The 20,743-nt window shown below is 48.5% G+C and overlaps 1 protein-coding gene across 1 annotated transcript in view; it reads right to left on the bottom strand.

The window, feature by feature from the left end:
* The window catches only part of HUNK (hormonally up-regulated Neu-associated kinase), a 101,612-nt gene that overhangs the window by 8,506 nt on the left and 72,363 nt on the right, over nucleotides 1-20,743 (bottom strand). The window contains exons 6-9 of the mRNA XM_081799304.1: nucleotides 15,623-15,758; nucleotides 10,626-10,788; nucleotides 6,369-6,452; nucleotides 1,305-1,352 (exon numbers count right to left, since the gene is read on the bottom strand). Coding sequence (XP_081655430.1) covers nucleotides 1,305-1,352; nucleotides 6,369-6,452; nucleotides 10,626-10,788; nucleotides 15,623-15,758 — 431 coding nt within the window. The remainder of the gene's footprint in view (nucleotides 1-1,304; nucleotides 1,353-6,368; nucleotides 6,453-10,625; nucleotides 10,789-15,622; nucleotides 15,759-20,743) is intronic.

Genomic DNA, 20,743 nt, shown 5'->3' with positions numbered 1-20,743 from the left:
CATTATGCTCCCCCTTCGACATGCCCACACCCACTCCCCTCCCAGCGATGCTGCTGCCTCTCTTCGGCTTTCTTCTGATTCTCACAGGCTCCCCACACCCGCATCCCCCCAACCAAACTCCCCAAGGCAGATGAGAGAGGGGACCCCGTGAGGCCCCAGAAGCAAGCCCCACACAAAACAGCTTCCGGTTTCCTATAAACCACATTCCACCCACTGCACAAGTGCGTGGACATTGACAAAACTGGACGCTTTGAAAATGTGGCCTCATAAAGGACTGTCTACCCAAGACTCTCCCAGTGTCATGATTGTTTGAGAGGAGACAGGAAGAAGCTAGTGAGTGATGGTGCACCGGGCTTCTGAAAGGATCCGTCTGTAGGCCCAACAGGCAGTGGGAGGAGGAAAAGCAGGTCCTCGGCCTCTGAGATCTGAGCCCCAGGGCTGGTCCCTTGAGACTCATCCCTGTGACTCTAGCCTCCTGTGTTCCAAAGAGCGGGCCCCCTCCGCCTTCCTCCCCAGCTTTGCTCCTGTGGGTATAACAGGGTGACCTTCCACTGGGATGACCCAGGGGCCTGGGTGTTGCTTGCTGGTTGCTTTGGGAAAGCCACAGAGATCTGATTTTGCCGCAGGAAAAACACAACAGAGCTGAGAAAAAGAGGGCTTGGTTCATAAATTAGGCCACAGAAGCTCTGGACTGTTGCACAGCCCACTTCTCATATAGGTAGAAACATGAATGCATAACCAAGTGTACAGTTACAGCAAGACAATAAAAAATGGTCAACTAAACATAGAAAGCACCAGTCTGATCTGAGGGGATTCTAATAAACCCACTCACAATCGGATTCTGCATTTCAATGCCAGAGCAGGATAGGGGTACAGAGAATCCAGAGAGCCCTGAGCAAAGACCCACCAACCTTCAGGGTCATATGTGAAGGTTAATTTCAAGTGTCGACTTGGCTAGGCCCTAGTACCCAGTGTTTGGTCAAACAGCAGTCTAGATGTTGTGAAGGTATTTTTTAGATGCGATTAAATCAGTAGGCTTTGAGTCAAGCAGAGGGCCCTCCACAATGTGGGTGGGCCTCATGCAATCAGTTGAAGGCAGTAAGAGGAAAAAGACTGAAGTGTCCTGAGGAAGAAGGAATTCTGCTTCCAGAAGGCCTTGGGACTGAGCTGAAGCATCCACTTTTCCCTGGGTATCCAGGCATCTCACACACACACACACACACACTCTCTCTCTCTCTCTCTCTCTCTCTGTTGGTTCTTCCCGGAGAACTCGAACTAATCCATCATAACCCCCAAGTTCTTACCTGCACAGCATGGAAGTCAAGGTCTCTTGTCCAGGTGTCCAGGGAGGCCTATGAAAAGCAACATTTTCAACAATTTAAGAAGCTGTACCTGCCGTTTATCCCCTAAACTCTATCTCCTGCCACTTGCAGCTCTGGCTGAGAATTATTTGTTTCCATGTTTAGAGACAAGAAGCCAAACTCCTAAACCATCGTGCAACTAGGCAGCAGATACTCTACTTCATGCACTGAAGAGATTTTCTAGGTAAGTTTTTATTAAGTCTAAGACACCTAACGGAGGAGTGCTCTCCTGGCAAGGAAGCGGTTCAACCAATGCATTTTCCCCAAGAGCAAAAACATGCACAGAAGCAGCACCCAGATCGAGATACAGAACCCAACTGGTAACCCCACCGGTGTCCTCTCCCAGCCCCCAAAGGTAACCACCATTCCGATTTCCAACAGCACCGATTGTCTGATCTGATTCCAGACTTTATTTTTACAAGTTGCATAGATTTGAAACAAGACACCAAGCGAACATTTTAATATTCTCCCTTTAAACTTACTGCCCCTGTGATGGGTTGAATTGCATTCCCCCAAGTTCCTATGTTGGAGTCCTCACCCCCAGGACCTCAGAATGTGACCTTCTTGGAAGACAGAGTCAGGACGGTTGGCGGATCATGTCCCCTTTGATGCTTGGGGGAAAGGGGCGTGTGAAAGCGCACTCGCCTTCGCCTTTGAGGAGGGGGCCTGCTGGGGAATCACCTTTACGGAGGTCATCCAGCCCCAATGCAGTGGGACTGAGATTCTCATAAAAGGGGGGAAACTGGACATAGAGACGCACCTGCAGAGAAGAGCTGCAGGCAGAGATCAGTGGTGCTATAAGCCAAGGAACCCCAAAGCCAAGGAACCCCCAAGATCCCGGTAACCCCCAGTAGCTAGGAGGCACGGGACAGGTTCTCTCCTCGCTGCCCTCGAAGGGAACCAGCCTTGAGCTCAGACTTCTGGCCTCCGGAACTGAGGGACAGCAAATCCCTGCTGTTCGGCGCCCTGTGTGTGACCCTTTGTTACGGCAGCCCCCGCACGCAGATCCGGTCCCTCTGCCACCACCCCCCGCACAGCGTCCTTCCCACGCTGCCCCGTGACTGCGCTGCTGAGAAGCCCTCCGAGGCCGAGCTGACATTGCTCTGCACCTTAGCGGATTTTAACAAACATGACCTCTGGCTCCATGCGGCTCTCAGAAGCCAGTTTCAAAATGACGAGTGCCCCTCCTCGACCTCCCCCGTCCTCGAGGGCCTCTTTTTTTTTTTTAGGAAGAGGAGTCCCTGGGGCACACGCTTGAGGCGTTCTCAGATGAAACATGTGTCCCACTTTTACAGACATATTTGCCACCTTTTAAAGGAAGAGGAGGAGGAGAAAGGAAGAGGAGGAAAGAAGTCGTACAAGAACAGCCCTGTAATCCCAAGGGGGGCATTTTTTTCAATTTAATTCAGCTCTTTTGTCTCCTAGGAGAAAAAGAACTGGAACTGAGAAGAACAAAGAGGCCACGCGCGCTCCCGGGGCCGGGACACGGGCCCGGAGCCCCCCACCCCCCACCCCAGCCAGCCTGCACTTCTCCTGGACCAGCGCATGGCGACTGGAAGGAGGCGCATGGAGGCTCTGAGGAGGCGGCTTCACCGAGAAACCCTGGGCCCTTTCAGCTACTCTGAACACGTTTTCTAACTGGCCCCATTCCACTCTCTGGGCTCCAACAGAGGCGGGTTAGATAATCTAGTAACGGCCTGTAATTTAATTAGTACAAGTATTGCTGCCTTTGGAGAAAACAAACGGATCATAGAAAATTGAAATGCTCTTTTCCCATTAGCGTTCCTATTTAAACCCTAACCGTTAAATATTTCAACAAATGTTTAAAACACTCGCCATGTGTTTTCAGGCCAAACGAGATAATCATCCGAGGAAAGTAATCTGGGTGGGGGAAAAAAAAAGGCCCCTTTCCCATGACAGACGCTTTCAAACAAACAATCACAGGGGTCAGGTTCGAGGGCAACCAAGGACACGGACGTCAGCAAGGTGGCTCAGAGGCCACCGCGGGCACACACATGGGGCACTAGGTGCATTGTTACTTGAGCCCCTCAAGAGTCGAATGCAGACCAAGAGGCAAGAAAGCCTCACGGTGAATTCTGCATCCTCTGCACCCCAGCTGAGGTGATGACCCTCTGAGCAAGTGACCAGGAGATGTCCCTCCCTGCCTTAGGGCTTGGGCACCTGGTAATGACGGTGAGACTTGGGTGCTAGGCTGCAGGTGTGTCCCCCACTGCAGTCAAGCTAGGTGTCCCTCCTGGATCATTCCACCTTCTTCCCTCGTGGTCCCAATTCTACCTGCGACCTGGGGCAAGATCCACCTGATTCTTTAATTTGTTCATGTAGCAAATATTTGCTGAGCGCCTACTGCATGCCAGAGCATTGTGTGGGACTCTAGGGATACTATGAGGAGCAAAGGGGACACACTCCCTGCTCTTAAGGAACTCACGGTCCAGAGTGGGAGAGAGACGTGAGTCAAACACTCCCTGAGCAAACAGAACGTGCAAATGGGACGAGCTCCAGGACGCAGGATGGGGTGTGACAGCCTGTGGAGAGATGGGACCTAATGGCAGAGGTCAGAGAATGGCAGGGGTTAGAATCTGAAGAGAGAAGATACCAGTCAGCAAAGAGAGGTGAGGGGAACATTCTGGAAGAGGGAACAGGGTATACACAGCGCTAGGAGCCAAGAGAGCACAGAAGTCTGAAAGGCCCCGTGGGTCTGAGCCCACAGCAAGAAGACGGGCTGTGTGTGTGGGTCTGGGGGACAAGGCTGGAGAGGCAAGCAGACGCCAGGCTAATCCGCGACATGGCGGCCATGTCACCGACTTTGCCTTCCAGGTTAAGGAAGCTTTCGAAGACTTGGAGCAGGGAAGTAACGTGATCCCATCTGAGTGTGGATGGCTCGGCTCTGGCTGGTGTGCAAAAAAGGGAGAGCCAGGGGTTCATGGGGAAGGGGGGGCGACCAGTTAGGGCTGTGGCCAACATCCAGGCCGGAGGCGGTGGTGTCTGGGGGGTGGGAGGGCAGAGACAGAGGGGGTGGTGGGGTTTGAGATGTTTAGGAGTCAAGCTGGCAGATCCTGCTGACAGGATCTGAGGCTGGGGGAAAGTAACTCCTGGGTTTCTGCCCTGTACTGAGGGTGGGGCTACCATCTGCAGAGACACTGGGGGTGGGGCGGTTCCAGGCACGCTGGTTTGGGGACACCTTCGCTCATGCAGGAGGAGGTTTAGTAAGCAATTGGCCGGAGGGGTCTGGAGCTCAGTGGAGTCTGGCTCCTACACCACCTCCGCCCTCCTGCCCTCAGCCCGAAAGCGGGCTTGCTGCTCAGCCCCAGCGCACACCCGGCCCCCCCCCCAAAGCTGATGTGCATCCTGATCATGCTGGTGCTGCAGCCTGTCTCAGAGGAAGGAGGCCTCCAGCCTGGGGTCACCACCCCCAGCCATCCCTGGAGTTCCTCCCAACTTCCTCTGCCCTCACTCCTCCCAATCCCGCATCCTTCAAGCGGGGCGGGGGGCGGGGGGACACGGCCTCTCCTTCCCTTCACTGCCAAGGCCACCAACAGAGAGGTCTACGCTCACTGTCTCCACTTCCCTTCTTCCCCTTCTGAAACCCATGCAATCTCTTTCTGCCTTTGCCACTTCCACGAGCTGGTCTCTGTAAGAGCCCCCAGGGTCTAACTAACTGCGCAGCCGACACCACTGACCATTTTACACTCGGCCTCTCCCACGGTCTCCCTGGTGCCATTCCCAGCAGCGTCTCCTGCATGCTCCCTGGCCACCCCTGTCATCCTTGCCTCCGTGCCTCCTCATCCCCACCTCCTTCAATCACAGCGTCCCCTAGGCTGGGCCTAGATGGGACAGCCGTGCCGTTCTGCCTTGCCTTGACGCTCAGGGGTGGCCTTCCCTGGGCTCCTGTCACATTTACACGTGACAACTCTGTGTCACCTGTGTAACTGGACTGGCCTGGGCCGTGCCCCACGTGCTCTCTGTCGCTGCCAAGGAGCCTGGCATGATGCTCAGTCACCACCCACCCTCACTGCAGCCTTTGCTCAGGAAAAACCTGGGAGAACTTCCTTCTCTGGTGACAGGCCCAGCTCGTGCAATAATCAGGATGAAAACGGAGTCCGAAAAGGGAGGAGGGAAGTGGGCAGGCCCGTTGGCCTCAAGCAGGGCATGGGGGGCTCCCCTTTTGATCTCTCCTCAAACGAAAACATTCCGGAGGCTCGGGAGGGGAAATCAAGTAGATTCCCAGGAAAATCAGCAAGAAGGCAGAGAAGCCGCATCTGACAAAGTGCCGAGTGAGGCGTCCGGGGCGGGGGGGGAGTGGGGGCACGGCCTCACCCCGGGCCCTGGGTCTGGCTTCCCAGGCAGTCTCTTCCCAAGCATGCATGTGGGGTCTGAAGTTGGTACAACTTGCCATATGATACTAGTTTTTACTCTGAAATCAAAGAATCTTGGTATTTTCTCTTACGTATGTACTAGGCAGCATCAAGTTGCAAGGACAGGTGCCCGGAAAAGCTTACTTTCATCCAGCACTTTTTCCTGTCCCTCATTTTACTTTCTCCTTCTGATGCCAAGCGTTACACTCATGTATATTTTTGAGCATCTCATTTTTGCCTTTTGAAGACTTCACAATGGTTTCCAACCTTGGCCACTCAATGGCATCAGCCAGGGAGCTTTAAAAAATACTGAGCCCCCCCCCAACCACCCCCCGCCCCCGATTCCTGCCCCATGAGATTCGGTGGAATTGGTCTGAGGTGCATCTGTGCACCCAGATATTTAAATGCTCCCGGGTGATTCTAATGTGTGGCCACAGCTGAGAACCACACAGTCCGACGACTGAGAGATTGTGGCTCGACTGGAAACCATCTTTCGGGGCTCAGTTAAGCCAGTAAGTATTTGTCTTTTGCTGCTTCTGTGTCCCACCATCATTGGTTTCCGGTCCATTCTGCTCTCCAAATGGGAATCCACTCTTCCTAAGCGATCCCGGGTTTTGCTTTGGGGGTCACTCACCTCGTAGGGCTCCTTGCTGGGCCTGCACTTTTCTATCTGGTAGAGCTGGGTCTTGTAGCAAATGCTGTCCTGGATGTCAGATTTCTATCAGAGGAGAAGGGGGGGGGGAGCACGGCATAACTCACAGGATACAGAAATGTCCGTTAAGTAGTCATTCATTTTTAAAGCAGCGCTTGGCGGAGAAAGTGTCAAAAGTGGTTGGCAAGCCAGTTAATTGCGATGCAAAGCCTCATCCGAGGATGGCCTGCAGGCGGGATGCCGTAAGGCGGGGAGCCCCAGACCCAGAGTCAGGCAACCTCCTATTGTTGACCCTGGGCACATCACCTCTCCTTGCTGGTCTCAGATTTTTCATCGGTGCAATGAAGGCTACTCTAAGATGTGAAAGCAGAAACCAAATACGTGAGCTAGAAAGAATAACTTATTTTACTGACCTATTAAACAGGATATGGACCTTGCTTATTGGCTTACTGAAAAACAAGAAGCCTCATCTGCCCCACCCCCCAGTGAGTCACAGCAATTCATAATACAGCTCAAAGATGATGGCAAACTGTATCTAAGATGATCTAGGTGCATGACTGACGTGCAATCGTGTCTGGAGACGGGTGAATTAAATGACTAATTAGTTTGCCAACCAACAAATATTCACGGAATGGCCTTACATAAGGCTCCGACATAAAGTCCACGCTTCTTGGTTTTAGGAAGAAGAAATGACAACCAAGAGAGAAAAGGAGAAATGACAAATAATTAAGGAATAATTAAGGTATGCATTTTACTTTTTAGTTCACTAGTTTCGGTTTTAAAATTATACTTGGGCTGTTGGTAATTGGTTGATGAGATTAATAGCTGGGACAGTGCATACCATGCAATTAAATTAGCCATGTGTGGAAATTATGGAGCAGACCAGCTGTCTGTGGGGATTAATTCACTCTAGTTAAAAGCAGCCCCTCGCCTAGACGCTGGTTCTCAGACCAGGTATGTCCTGTGATTGAAGGGTTAAGTGCAAAACAGACACAATACAATAAAAAACTTCTGCAGCGAGAACCACATTAGCTGAGTTTCCAGGGAACGTTCTCGGTACCCAAAGAATGGCTCGGCTTTGCAACGCTTGCATGCCACCCCAACGCCGAGTGGAGTGCAGCAGCAGAAACAAGCAGATGGCAAGAAACAAAGACAAATCAAGACGCAGCCTAAGAGCTTTAGTGATTGTTTAGGAAGAGTGTGAGTAACCAAAGTTTATATCTGTACATGTGGAGGCAGACAGAGGAAAGGAAATATTTCACAAACTAAAGTCCCGGGGCGCCTGGGTGGCTCAGTCGGTTGAGCTTCAGGCTCTTGGTTTTGGCTCAGGTCATGATCTCAGGGTCGTGAGATCAAGCCCCACGTCGAACTATGCACTCAGTGTGGAGTCTGCTTGAGATCCTCTCTCTCCTTCTCCCTCTCCCCCTCCCCCTGCTCATGTGCGTGCTCGCTCACTCGCTCTCTCTGTCTAAAAATAAATAAATGAATCATAAATAAATAAATAAATAAATGAAGTCCCTCGGGGTGCCTCGCTGGCTCAGTCAGTAGAGTGTGTGACTATTGATCTCTGGGTTGTGAGTTCAAGCCCCACGTTGGGTGTAGAGATTACTTAAAAATAAAATCTTAAAAAAACAACAAAACAAAAAACCCCAAAAGTCCCTCCATCTCATCGATCGGCATCCAAAGAAGTTCTGCCAAAAGAATGTTTGAATCGGCTAGCTTATTTAGGAAAGTAGCAATTTCACCCTTTAAATATGGAACTGTGAATTTGATAGCTTCATGGAGACACTTTCTAAAAACTAATTTTTGAACAACAGTCATCATTTGAAAAAAAAAATCAGTGTGTTGATCCTCTTTTCTTCCTTTTACTCGACAGCTATTTAAATTCTCAACTACTATCTTCTACCACAGTGGTCCCCAAATGGTGTGACCTTGAACCCATATAAGTGAAAAAGGTATAGGAAGGCACCTATAACGTATGCATATTTATTTACAACTATAAGTATGTACCACTGTACGAACAGATCACGTACATGATAAAATATGTATCAAATAGAATTTAAAAGGATAAGATAAGAAAGAAACATGGGGCATGTGGTCTCACAAAAAGGAAATGGGAAGCAGCTTCAAGTCCAGTATCTTTTAAGCTCATCATCACGGGAGAACAGAGAACCTGGGCACGGTACGAGAGATTTTCTTACTTCTTATCACATAATAAAATGATATAAAAAATACACTGTGTCACAGCACCTAGGTGACGCAGTCGCTTAAGCGTTCAATTCTTGGTTTTGGTTCAGGTCCTGATCTCAGGGTCATGAGGTCAAGCCCTGCATCAGGCTCTGAGCTCAGCATGGAATCTGCTTAAGACTCTCTCCCTCTGCCCCTCCCCCCCAGCACTTGTACACGCGCACACATGCGCTTTCTCGCTCCCAAATAAATAAATAAATCTTTAAAAAAAATACTCTGTCAAGGGTCCTGTCTTTCTGGCCTCAACTTCTCTCCTACGGTAGCTTTCCTGCAACTGTGACACCATCTCTAACGTCCAGTCTCAAAGCTGCGTATTTCTCCCCATCAGAAGCGTCATCCCATCACTGCTGATGCAGGGCATGCTCCCCCCCCGCCGCCATAAAACACTGTTCTTATTTTTAAAAGCCTTTTACTGTTGAGAATGCTTCTCCTCGTGTACATCTTTCCTTTGGTGGTTCACCCAAAAAGTACTTCTGTGGATAATTTCCCATTGGAGCAAAATCGAACAAATTCCCTAAGCTGAGTCAGCTTAGAAACATCTGCACTCTCGTCCAACTGTTTAACAAACCTCCCAATGAGCTTCTTGGTCTATTCAGCAACATTTTCTAGACATCTCCCAAATCTATTCGCTAAAGAGACACACTCTGACCATCTTGCCTTCTGGGCATTATTGTGTGGTCCTTTCTGCCATGGCAGGGAGAATATCATTTCCCCAACTGTAGGTGGATTTTCATCTTCAGCGCTAATAGGGAAACCTCACAAAAGGTTTCTAAGTCTATTGTTTAGTGGAATTTTTCAAAACACTGGGTTGGCTATCACATGACTTTAAATTGCACTGAAAAAAAAAAATAGCGCACTGAAAAAGCTCTAGAAGCTCTTCATGTTCTGTTTTCCAAATGTCTTCCTAACCGTGACAGCCCCATACCATCAGATCCCAAGGTGCCATGTACACAGGGTGAGGGTCGCTCTTTGTGACAATGGATTTGCAATCAAATTTCCAATGGGCTTCCTGACAATTCTGAATCTAACAGGCTGACTTCCTATCAGAACCGGTCAGCCTCCACTGTTCCGAGTAGGAGAAACAGGAGTGGTGTGCAGAACCATATTGCCTTCGATCAAGTTTTCCATGCCGAATTATTATTATTTTTTTATTTTTTTAAGATTTTATTTATTTATTTGAGACAGAGAGAATGAGAGACAGAGAGCATGAGAGGGAGGAGGGTCAGAGGGAGAAGCAGACTCCCTGCCGAGCAGGGAGCCCGATGCGGGACTCGATCCCGGGACTCCAGGATCATGACCTGAGCCGAAGGCAGTCGCCTAACCAACTGAGCCACCCAGGCGCCCTCCATGCCGAATTATTAAGCAGAGAGAGATGATTTAGTCAAAACTAGATACCGAAGCATGTACATTCCTTCCCCAGGCATAGATGAACTGCTTGTGGCAGAGGGACGAAGGTGACCAAGGCATGAGGGTACCTCACCTGTTGCATAGGACACCTACTCTCTGACGCCCAGACTGAAGGCACCAGGGCCAAGCTAGTAAAGCTCAATTTCATTTTACTTTCCAGAGAAGTAAATATAAATAATGCCTTTCTCATAAATCATGCTTTAGAGATGAATGCTTGAGAGGCATTGCTCCCCAACTTTTATGACCACAGAAGTCCCCGATGCCTTTAACATGGGAACCCAAGGAGCTCAGAGGCAGACAGAAAACGCAAGAGAGAAACTGAAGGGGAAAGTGGCTTGAATCTCTCACAGTGCCGCCCAGGGCTTACCTCTGTGGGAGGATATTTGAAAAACACCTCAGGTAAGAAGCGCTAGCTACCTGAGAAGCAGGTTTTGCTACTCTTTTATCCCACATTCAGAAACTCAGCCTCCCATTTAGTTTAAATTAACAGCTCAGATCAAGTGTCAGCAACTGAGAAACACTGTAGGTTTAAGAGCTCCTTTTTCCACGGGGAGCAGAGAAAACTGCCACTAGGGCCCCACTCACCCCTGACAAATAGCGCTCGAGTTTCTTGTTTAAGAGGAAGTAGATGGCGAGGATGTGGCAGGCGCGGTTGGAGAGCACAGTGTTGATCACGTCACTGTTCTTGTAGCCCAGCTTCTCCGTCATGTGAAGCACCACACTTGGGCTCAGGTCCTCCAGGGAAATCCTGCCCAGCAGAGAGAGCACCGGTCACCTCTCCACCTCCACTGAGGGGCTCCAGGGCCTCTTCAGTGATGCTCACAAACATGGCGGCACAAAGCATCCACCGCCCCCCACCAATCAGGGCCCCTATGAACAATCGTGTCCATCCATCCATTCATTCATTCACTTGACTTTTTTATTATGAACAATGTCACACAGACAGAAAACTAGTGAGAAGAGTATAAATACCCTTTGTGTACCCAACACCAGAATACACCACTGTTAATACTTTGTTCTATTTTCTTCATTTATTTGTGTATTTAGTGCTCAAGTATTTTAAATCACAGGCATCATGACCTGAAAAAAAAAATAGCGCACTAAAAAAGCTCTAGAAGCTCTTCATGTTCTGTTTTCTAAATGTCTTCCTAACCGTGACAGCCCCACACCATCAGATCCCAAGGTGCCATGTACACAGGGTGAGGGTCGCTCTTCGTGACAATGGTGCACACCCCAGTGTGTACCTTTAAGATCCAAGGACATCTCCTACAGAATCACAATACCATTCACATACTCAATGATTTAATAATTTGTAATAATTTCTTAGTATTCTCTAATATCTAGACTATATTCAAATTTCCCCCAATTATCCCTGAATTGCTTTACAATCTGGCACTCTTTTCTAAAAATGTGTTTATTGGACATGGGTAGAGCCCACACTTGAGTTGGATGTAAGTTGGGCTGGGAAAGGAGCGCATTCAGGAGCCAACCCAGACTGTGTGAAGGAACAGTGTGAGATCCCGCATTCACAAAGAGGGAACTGGGGACTCGGCCATAAAGTAGGGTGCTCTCGGAAGGCAGATTAAAGCTTCTTATGAAGATAAACTCCTTGGTTAGGAATGAATGCCTGCTATTCATTTATCTACTCATCCACTCGTTCATTTATTCATTCCTTCAACAAGTCCCTGTTTTGTGGAGTCGACACTGCAGTGGGGAACAAACCAAATAAATTCATTTAGCCTTCATGAAAATCTTACGAGTAGGTACTATGTTACAGATGGAAGAAACTGAGGCCCACACCTGGGAAATGACTTGCCTTGGGATCCCATAGGCAGGAAGGAGGAGCCCCAGAATTCAATCCCTGGCAGCCTGGCTCAGAGTCTAGATGCTAAACCTCTACACTCAGCAGGTCTCAAATAAACAGACACAAGGAAGGTCTATGGAGAACAACAAAGTAGGCTGAGGAGCATAGAGTGTGTGTGTGATGATAGGAGGGGTACATCATCAAATAGAACATTCTAAATCCCTTAAGAGAGATATAAATAGGGCACTCTGAGCAGATGGCAAGCACACCCGGCCAGAGAGCTCTGTAGCCCACCAACCCTCCACCAAGGGTCCGAGGACATTTTTTATGGGACCTCGGACCATAATACCCTGAGAAACCACACAGGACAAGTCCATAATGATACAGAAGAGGAAACTGACTTGCCAAATTTACAGGCCAGCTGAAAAGGGCAGCAAGGGCAGACCTAGGTTTGCGGACCATCTTCCACCACCCACCGGTATAACCTATAGCAGCACTCCCTCGTTAGATACGGGGAAGTGCCATCCAAAGAAAATGCTCCTCAAAATCCACCTCCCCCTCCTTGTTGGCCACAAAATCAAACTCTAGATAACGGATGGGGGGGGTTCGGAATGACTAGTGGTAAAAATAATGTTTGTTAAAAAAGAATACAATTACTTGAAGTTTGCCAAAGCACTCACTAAAGCAGAAGGCTCGATTTTGGAAACTACCCAGTAATGACTGTGTGGGCGTGGCCCTGCCCCTGGCCAATCAGACCATGGCCCTGTGCCTTGTCCTTGGCCAATCAGACCATGGCCTCATGGCCTCACCCCTGGCCAATCAGATCACGGCTGCGTGAGCTGCCCCTGGCCAATCAACCGGCCGCCACCCTCGGCAGCCCGCCCCCCGCTACCCGCAGCAGGGCCCCAAGAGAGAGCGCTGTGGCAGAGGGGTGCCACCAGGGTGGGGCTGGGGGGTGGAGGTGAGAAGGGGGCAGTAAGCAGGGGCAGGCACCCCATCTCGGCCCTTCGATAGCCATTGTCTTCAGAAACACGAGAGCTCTGCCAAAAGACACTGTCGACTCTGTTGACTGAGAGTACTAAACATTTTCAGTAAGCAACATGTGTATTTGGAAGTCTGCAATATCGGTTACTTAATTTTGACTATCTCCCCACGTTTGGACACTAGTAAAACGTTCCAGAACCCCAGGTATAATTCTGAGTAAATCTGCATTAAATAACCTATTTTACCAATTTGGCCTAATTTCACCCTGTTGCCAATGACCTCCTTTCCCTCCCGCCCACCTCCAGAGCTAACTGGATGGTGGGAGACTGTCCAGGCTCGAGCAGAGCGATGGAGGAAGGCAGCCAAGGTTACCTCCCTAAAAATATCTGCTTCTAGCACACAGGGAGGCTGGCCCGTGCACAGCAAACTGTTGACTGACTGGCACGAATATTTATTATAAAAAGTTGACTTTTAAAGTTATTTTCCTCTTGCCTTTTGAAGATCAACTTGGAAGCCCAAACGACTTAACAGAAGGCTTTACAGAAGAGTGATACAAAACATAAGCCCTGTATTTTTGCTCTTTCCCCAAAGTAAAACATTTTTAACAACATCTAAAATAATGAAATCTGAGGCTAGGTTTGTTGGGAAGCTATAAAATATACTTTATAATACAGTCCATATTCCTTTCCCTGATCACATGTTCTGACTCCATTTATCTGTGCTCTGGTCAAACCAGAAAAATAACTATCAAAAGCACTGATTCTTGCTTGCTTTTTTTTTTTTTTTTTTTGCCTTACACATTTTTCAAAATCAAGACTGTAAAAAACCTACCTCCCACAAGAGTTCAGATTTCTGGTTTTGGTACTTTAAAACGAACACTGATTTGCCTCTGGTACAAAATGAGCAGTGGGCCTTGTATAAACAGAAGATAGTAAGCGGCTGTTTTCTTCAATAGACATGATCTTAACCACTTTCACAACTCAGCTAGTTCATGTGCAGCCTTTATGCTTCTGACCAAGTCCAAAGGCAAAAAAAAATGGCTAATCTGGCAAAATCCAGTACAGGATCCTTGAATTTGGTTTAATCTACAAATGCCTGACTACCACCTGTGGACAAGCTATAGAATGAGGCGCCACGGTAGGATTCTTTGTGAATGAGGATGCGGCCAACAAGGAGGGGGAGACTGTATTTCTAATGCCAGCTCCGCTTCCTTCCAACAGCTGCCACATTCGGTGGATTGATTATGCTCATTTAGGCAGTGATTACATTAGCTTAATGACTCACGTGGCTGTCACCAGCACGCCCTCCTCTAGCGGAAAGCATACCTGTGCGCTGCCATCCTTCGTGAGCACTGGTGATGAGCCATGGCTCCCCGGCTTTGCTTTCCATCTCACCTTGAGGTAATATTTCTGGTGTCTGTTTCAGACACGGGCCAAGCGGAGCCAGTGGTGGAAACCAGCAGTCTATTTCCAGGTTCCCCTGGTAACCTAAGTAACCTAGACTTGGTTTAAATTACCTCTCAAGAGTCAAATGCTAGAATTCTAGATGGCAGCGGAGTGAAACTACCTCATCCATACTCAGAGTGAGTGTAAATTTGGCTCAGTAGCATGGATGCAAACTCCACCTGTGGCCTCTTAAAGTTCTTCTAGAACTTTCTCCCCAAGACAGAGCCCTGCCTGCCCATCCTATTTGGAGAACTCAGTGTGACAGCTTTCCTACGGCTTGGTGGATGTTTCCAGACCCTCCTGGACATTCTGAAAAATATCTGTCCCCCTCATCAGTGGTCCTTGTTCTCATCTGGGCTTCAGACTACAGTGAGCAGGCCCAGGCCCGAGAGTGTGGGTCCCAGAACTGGAAGGTATTTGACCCATGTGGTCTTCATGTTTGCTGTAAAGGAACCAAGGTGAGGGGCCTCATGCTTCACTCAGGGCAGTTAACAATATGTCAAATGAGTAGGAAGAAAGTACAAGGAAATGCTTTCTTGTACTTGTTTTCAAATCTGTAGTCAGTGCAGCAGCAATGGCAACGTGTGGGCCACCACGAGGTGCCCCTCAGGGTTTCCACGCTGTGGATCCCCGCCTGCGAGCCTTGCCTGAAGCATCCTCCTCTTGGAAGCTGCTAAGGTGAAGCCTTCACAGGAAGTCCACCGGGAAACATGGCCTGAAGCAACTGTCTCCTTCTACTGCCTTTTCTTCTTGCCCCCACCATTCTGAGCAGGGGACTCGGGGCTAAACTAAACATCGGAGCAAAGAAGCAGCAGAAGAGGGGCCCGAGGGGTGGTTTGAATGGGGAGAGGGCCAATCCCACTGGATTCTGCCTGAGGCTGGTGGGAGAGCCCAGGAATGGATCTCACACACACTCAAATACAACCAGATACCATCACAGACACGCTCACACACACACACACACACACATACACACACACTCAGGCCACAGCTAGTCTGAACGGTCCCTTTGTGTGAATTAGAAAGAGGTGCCACTCTGTGAAGATGTAAGCCCCCGGAGCAAGAATGACAAGGGGAATGTGGTGTGGATTCCAGCCTCCACCCACCCTCTGCTGGGTGCCCCGTGCAGGGCACAGTCTGCACAACCACATGGGATGTCCCCCTCTACCCTTCGTCTTGTGCACTGAGGTGGGCCTGTCCCTGGATGTGTGGGCACAGAGTGGGGGATGGGCAGCCAAGAGAAAACTCAGCTTTTCCTTGAATCATGTACTGCTTCCTGTCCAGAAGTATTCAGGGCTCAGGAGGCAGCCCCATCTGGCTTGAGAAGGGGTCCCTCTGTGTGTACTTACCTGTTGGGATAGGTGACATTACATGGCACTTTGCCCGTGTAATTCTCATTAAGCCAGCGATTCGCCAGTGCTTGCTGAATATTGGGCCTCTTCACAGGATCTGGTTCCAGAAGAGAGCGCAGGAAGTTGATGGCACCTGGGAAGACATTAGGCAAACATACCCATGTTACAGGCTGAACGCAGATGCCACCGAGACTCAAGGCAGGTGGTCCACCCCCGCTCCTGAGTCACGGCCAGCACTGGTCTATTCCCTGGATCTCCAGGTGCCTCAAGTCCAAAGAGTTTAAGATATCTGTCCAAGGGTACACGGTTAAGCAAGACCCAATTCGGGTCTCCCCATGCCCTGCACTTCCCAGGACAACCTGTGGTCTGATCTTGTGGCCCATCTCTAAAGGTGAGCCCAAGAGCTGTTCTATTTCCATGCTTGAAGGGATAAAAGAAAGTAAAGAGAAAATGCTTGTTCTCAAGGTGGTTTTTTGAGGAAGTACTCAGAAAGGAACCAGAGGGTAAAGGCACTCTGAATTATACCTTCTAACTTGCCTCTCACCATGTGACACACAGAGTCTCAAGAGACCAAGGGAGGTCCTGCTTTCTTTCTGGTCTTTTTTTTTTTTTTAAAGAATTGGGGAGGGGGAGGGGAGGGGCAGAGGGACAGGGAGAGAGAGAATCCTAAATAGGCTCCATGCCCAGCACGGAGCCCAACATGGGGCTCCATCTCACAACCCTGAGATCACGACCTGAGCTGAAATCAAGGGTCAGACATTTAACTGACTGAACCATCCAGGCACCCCTTGTTCTTTCTTTTAAAGCCATTTTGCATGGCCGTCCACTTAGTCCCCACACCCTAAACAGACAGCACAGTACCCACACCAGCCAGAGCCCACGCCCATGCAGCCAGGCCAATCAGAGAGCCAGCTTCAGTGAAAGTGTAAGTCAACTCTGTAACAGCCACCCAAGTTTTAAATGCCTACTTTGTGTACAAAGTTCCAGTAAGCACCACACTATAAACCCATGTCTACTTGATAGGCCCTTTCCTTTTGTGCTCTCCCTCAAAATGAAGGGGCTGCTTGGGCAGAATGTACGCCAATCAAGTTTGTCCTTATTTTGCAGCTGACTGAAGTTTGCTGTGGTCACATCAGTTATGCTGAGCATGGTATGTAAAGAAAAAATATGAGAAGCAACTAACAAACTATAAAATCCCTCCAGCCCCCTTTCCTTTCCATCCCAGGCAAAAATGATTTTCAAATGCCCTGGGCCTCCTTTCATTAGACGAATATTTAACAAAGCACCTGCTGTCCATCCAGGCACTAAGGTTCATCTCTAAGTAGATATTTGCATCCTTGAAGATTATAACAACGTAAGACAACTGCATGACATGGGGAAACATGTGTATAATGCACAGGAAGGTCACAGGCTCCAAAATTGCTAGCAGGAGAATACACATGAACACATATGGACAAAGAATGCCAGGGATTACTTTGAAATGAAGATGGTCTGTCTTGCTTGAGTTGTGGGATTATGTCTTTCTTTTTATTCTATGCTCCTTCTCTTACAGGGCATGGTCATATTGTCTTGGCACTATAAAAAATATCCTTTTATGTAGCTTTGTCCATGATATCCAATTTCCAGTAGACCAAGTAATAGACTCCAGAACAGAATCCTAATTTGCTTGGTTCCCAAACTTTTCTTTTTTTTTTTTTTAAGATTTTACTTATTTATTTGAGAGAGAGAGAGAGCGTGTGCTGGAGAAGGGGCAGAGGGAGAGAGAATATCCAAGCAGACTCCTGCTGAGCATGGAGCCCAATGTGGGGCTTGATCCCACGACCCATGAGGTCAAGACCTGAGCCAAAACCAAGAGTTGGACACTCAACCGACTGAGCCACCCAGGAGCCCCAGTTCCCAAACTTTTCTATCCTTCTCTCCAAAGTTATCTTTCAGTTTTCTAACATAATCTAACCTCTCGAAGAAAAGTCACTTTCTCACAAGCTTTTAGTTATCATTCTAATACTGTTCTTACAGAATGGTAGGTGTTTTCTGTCAATCCATTTTCTGCAGGGTAGAAATCAAGCCATCAAAAGAGGAGCTGATGGTGATGGCAGAATCCACCCAAAAGAAACAATTTTTACTTGCTCATGCCACCAGGTAACTCCCCCAGTGGGTTCCCATCCAGTTGCTGTGGTCACCAGAAAGTCATTTCTCATTAAGAATGGAGTGGGTAAAAATATACGTGCAGACGCCAGCTTACTCGTGAGGTACATTTAATACTCTTAAGTTTTATAGCTGGGTCTCCAAATAAAACTTTCCTAAAATATTCTTCAATGGTCTGAAAAGCAAAGAGATCTCAAAAAAAAAAAAAAGACGAAGAAGAAGTTCCTCTTTCTGGAACCTCTATCTCCCTTCTCTCGACTCCCCTACATTGCAAGCGTCATCTGGATGCCTAATCAGGGCCATCTATTGGTCAAATAAAAAAGATGTGGGCTTCCTCCGTTGAAATGTGGAGGCTGTGAGTTCATGATGTTTCTGAGACATCTCTGTCGCTTACCCTCAAAGGACCTGTACAACCCAGGCTACTGCCAGGCTTTTTCAGAGTATGATTAACCCAAAGAGCTAAGAACGGACTGGATGTGCATTTCTGTTCTATTTTCAGAACCACGCACTCGGCATCTTCACAATTTGCTGATGAGCACAAGCAATTTTAGTTCTAATCTCTACTGATGAATTTTATTTCTTTGGACATCACCAACATGGCATTCCTACCCACGAAGGACTTTGAAAATATCGGGAGAGTTCTTTGAAGTTTGTCTTAGGATCCTGAAAATCCCTAGGTTTCATGAGCAAAAGGGATTAAAATTCTCCATTGTCCTGGAAAGCCATGGTGGGCCCGGCCTCTCATTGCTCTCTACCCTTCTAAGCTAGTAACTGGGGTCTCCATTCAGGCCCCAGGGTAGGGATGACCCGCACAGAGAGCTCCCCCTCCTTGCTCCACATCGCACGTGGCATGCACTTCTCCGGTGCGAAACCCGCTTCCCTCCATGCGGAGTCTGCTTTCCATAGTCTGGACTGGTTTGTGTGAGCACCTTGACACCGTGCCTAGGGAAAAGGCTACAGGACACAGACAAAGCCAATCGGACGTGCAGCCCAGCAGATGCAAATGGGAGTCCTATCCGCACCCGAGTCTCCTTCCTTATCACCTCCGAGGCAAAAGCAGCAACGACAATTATTTGACAGTTGAACCTTCTCACAGATCCCCATTGGCACTGGCTCTCCCCTTGCGCCTTCGGCTTCACTTCCATGACTTCATGGTACAAAACCCTCCTGGCTCGGAAGTGACTGTTTGGAATATGAAAGCACATCACTGAGAAGTAGAGATGTAAAGATAAGCTGTCTGAAAAATGTGTAAGCCATGAAACGCATTCCCAACTCTGCGATTCGCAAGTGCCAACAAGCAGAACGAGACTGTCTAGAAGCGAGAATTGGAAAGGGCCCAGAAGCTTAAGTTTTCAAACCACGTGGTAGAGATGAGGGGCAATTCTTCAAAAGCATGCACAAAGGACTCACAAGGGCAGTAACGCTGTCCTTTTTTTTCAACTCGGCAAAAATTCTCCCAACTTAGGGCGCCTGGGTGGCTCAGTTGGTTAAGCAACTGCCTTCGGCTCAGGTCATGATTCTGGAGTCCCGGGATCAAGTCCCACATCGGGCTCCCTGCTCGGCAGGGGGTCTGCTTCTCCCTCTGACCCTTCCCCTCTCATGCTCTCTGTCTCCCATCTCCCATTCTCTCTCTCAGATAAATAAATAAAATCTTAAAAAAAAAAAAATTCTCCCAACTTAATCTAAAAAAAGAGTACTATTATACAATAGATGTATAGAGATCATTGCAAATATGAGTGATAGAATAATGAAATTAAAGATGTGTTGGTGAGGGGCGCCTGGGTGCCTCAGCCAGTGAAGCGTCTGCCTTTGGCTCAGGTCATGGGATCAAGCCCTACATCGGGCTCCCTGCTCAGCGGGGAGTCTGCTTCTCCCTCTCCCTCTGCCCCTCTCCCTGCTTGTGCGCACGCGCTCTCTCTCTCTCTCAAATAAATAAATAAATAAAATCTTGTAAAAAAATGAAGATGGTGTTGGTGAGAGGCTTAATGAAACAGGCCATCAGAAGGCCAGGGGCTCACCTCTGAAACCGAGGTCATTCACTGTGTAAACACGGTAAGATAACCTGCACCCCTCCAGTAGCCAGACGGAAGCTCGGGGCCCCAGTGCATCGGGTCAAATCCTGTCCCTGAGCAGGTGGGAGGATCTGTGGGCTGCCTTCCAGAGCCACACACTTGGACAACCCAAGTCAGCAACCTAGATTCCCCGAGAATCTATTCTGTACAAACACCACGCTTGATACCTGGCAGGAAGCCCTCGTTGAGGAGAAATAGGAGAAATACTTATATATTCCAATAGTTTAAAAAAAAAAAAAAAGGTTAGGGGAGGAGTCCAGATTCCTGAATTGGAAAATCAAATATAGAAATGCAATTCTTGGGGTGCCTGGGTGGCTCAGTCGGTTGAGCAACTGACTCTTGGTTTAGGTTTGGGTTATGACCTTGGGGTCATGAAATTGAGCACCGTGCGCTCCACACTCAGCAGGGAGTCTGCTTGTCCTTCTCCTCTCTCTTGAGAGCACAAGTGGTGCAGAGGGGCAGAAAGAGAAGGAGAGGTAGAGGCAGAGAAGCAGAATCCCCACCGAGCAGGGAGCCCAATGCAGGGCTCGATCCCAGAACCCTGGGATCATGACCTGAGCCGAAGGCGGACACTTAACCGACTGAGTCACCCAGGCGCCCTTAAATAAATAAAACCTTAAAAAAGAAGAAGAAGAAGAAAAAAATGCAATTCTTGCTTGTTCATGCTTGACAAGTCAAGACAACAAAGTCCCTTAGGAATGTGAAGATCTTTAAAAAGCACACACACAGCTTAAGGCCAAAGTCAAAGCTGTCTGCTCAGAGCAGGAGCCAACCCCAGTGACGCTAAAATCGCTCAGAACATTTCTTAGATATCTTCTTTGGAATTTCTTCTGGACTATTTTTTTAAACATCTTCGGAGTGGAGCTTTTACTTCTTTAAGGTATATTTAATTTTCACAATC

Source organism: Leptonychotes weddellii, chromosome 1 (assembly GCF_054177405.1).
Source record: "Leptonychotes weddellii isolate Sample4059 chromosome 1, ASM5417740v2, whole genome shotgun sequence".
Classification (NCBI taxonomy): Eukaryota; Metazoa; Chordata; class Mammalia; order Carnivora; family Phocidae; genus Leptonychotes; species Leptonychotes weddellii.
The sequence above is the reverse complement of the archived record's forward strand: the minus strand, read 5'-3'. Positions and strand labels throughout refer to the sequence as shown.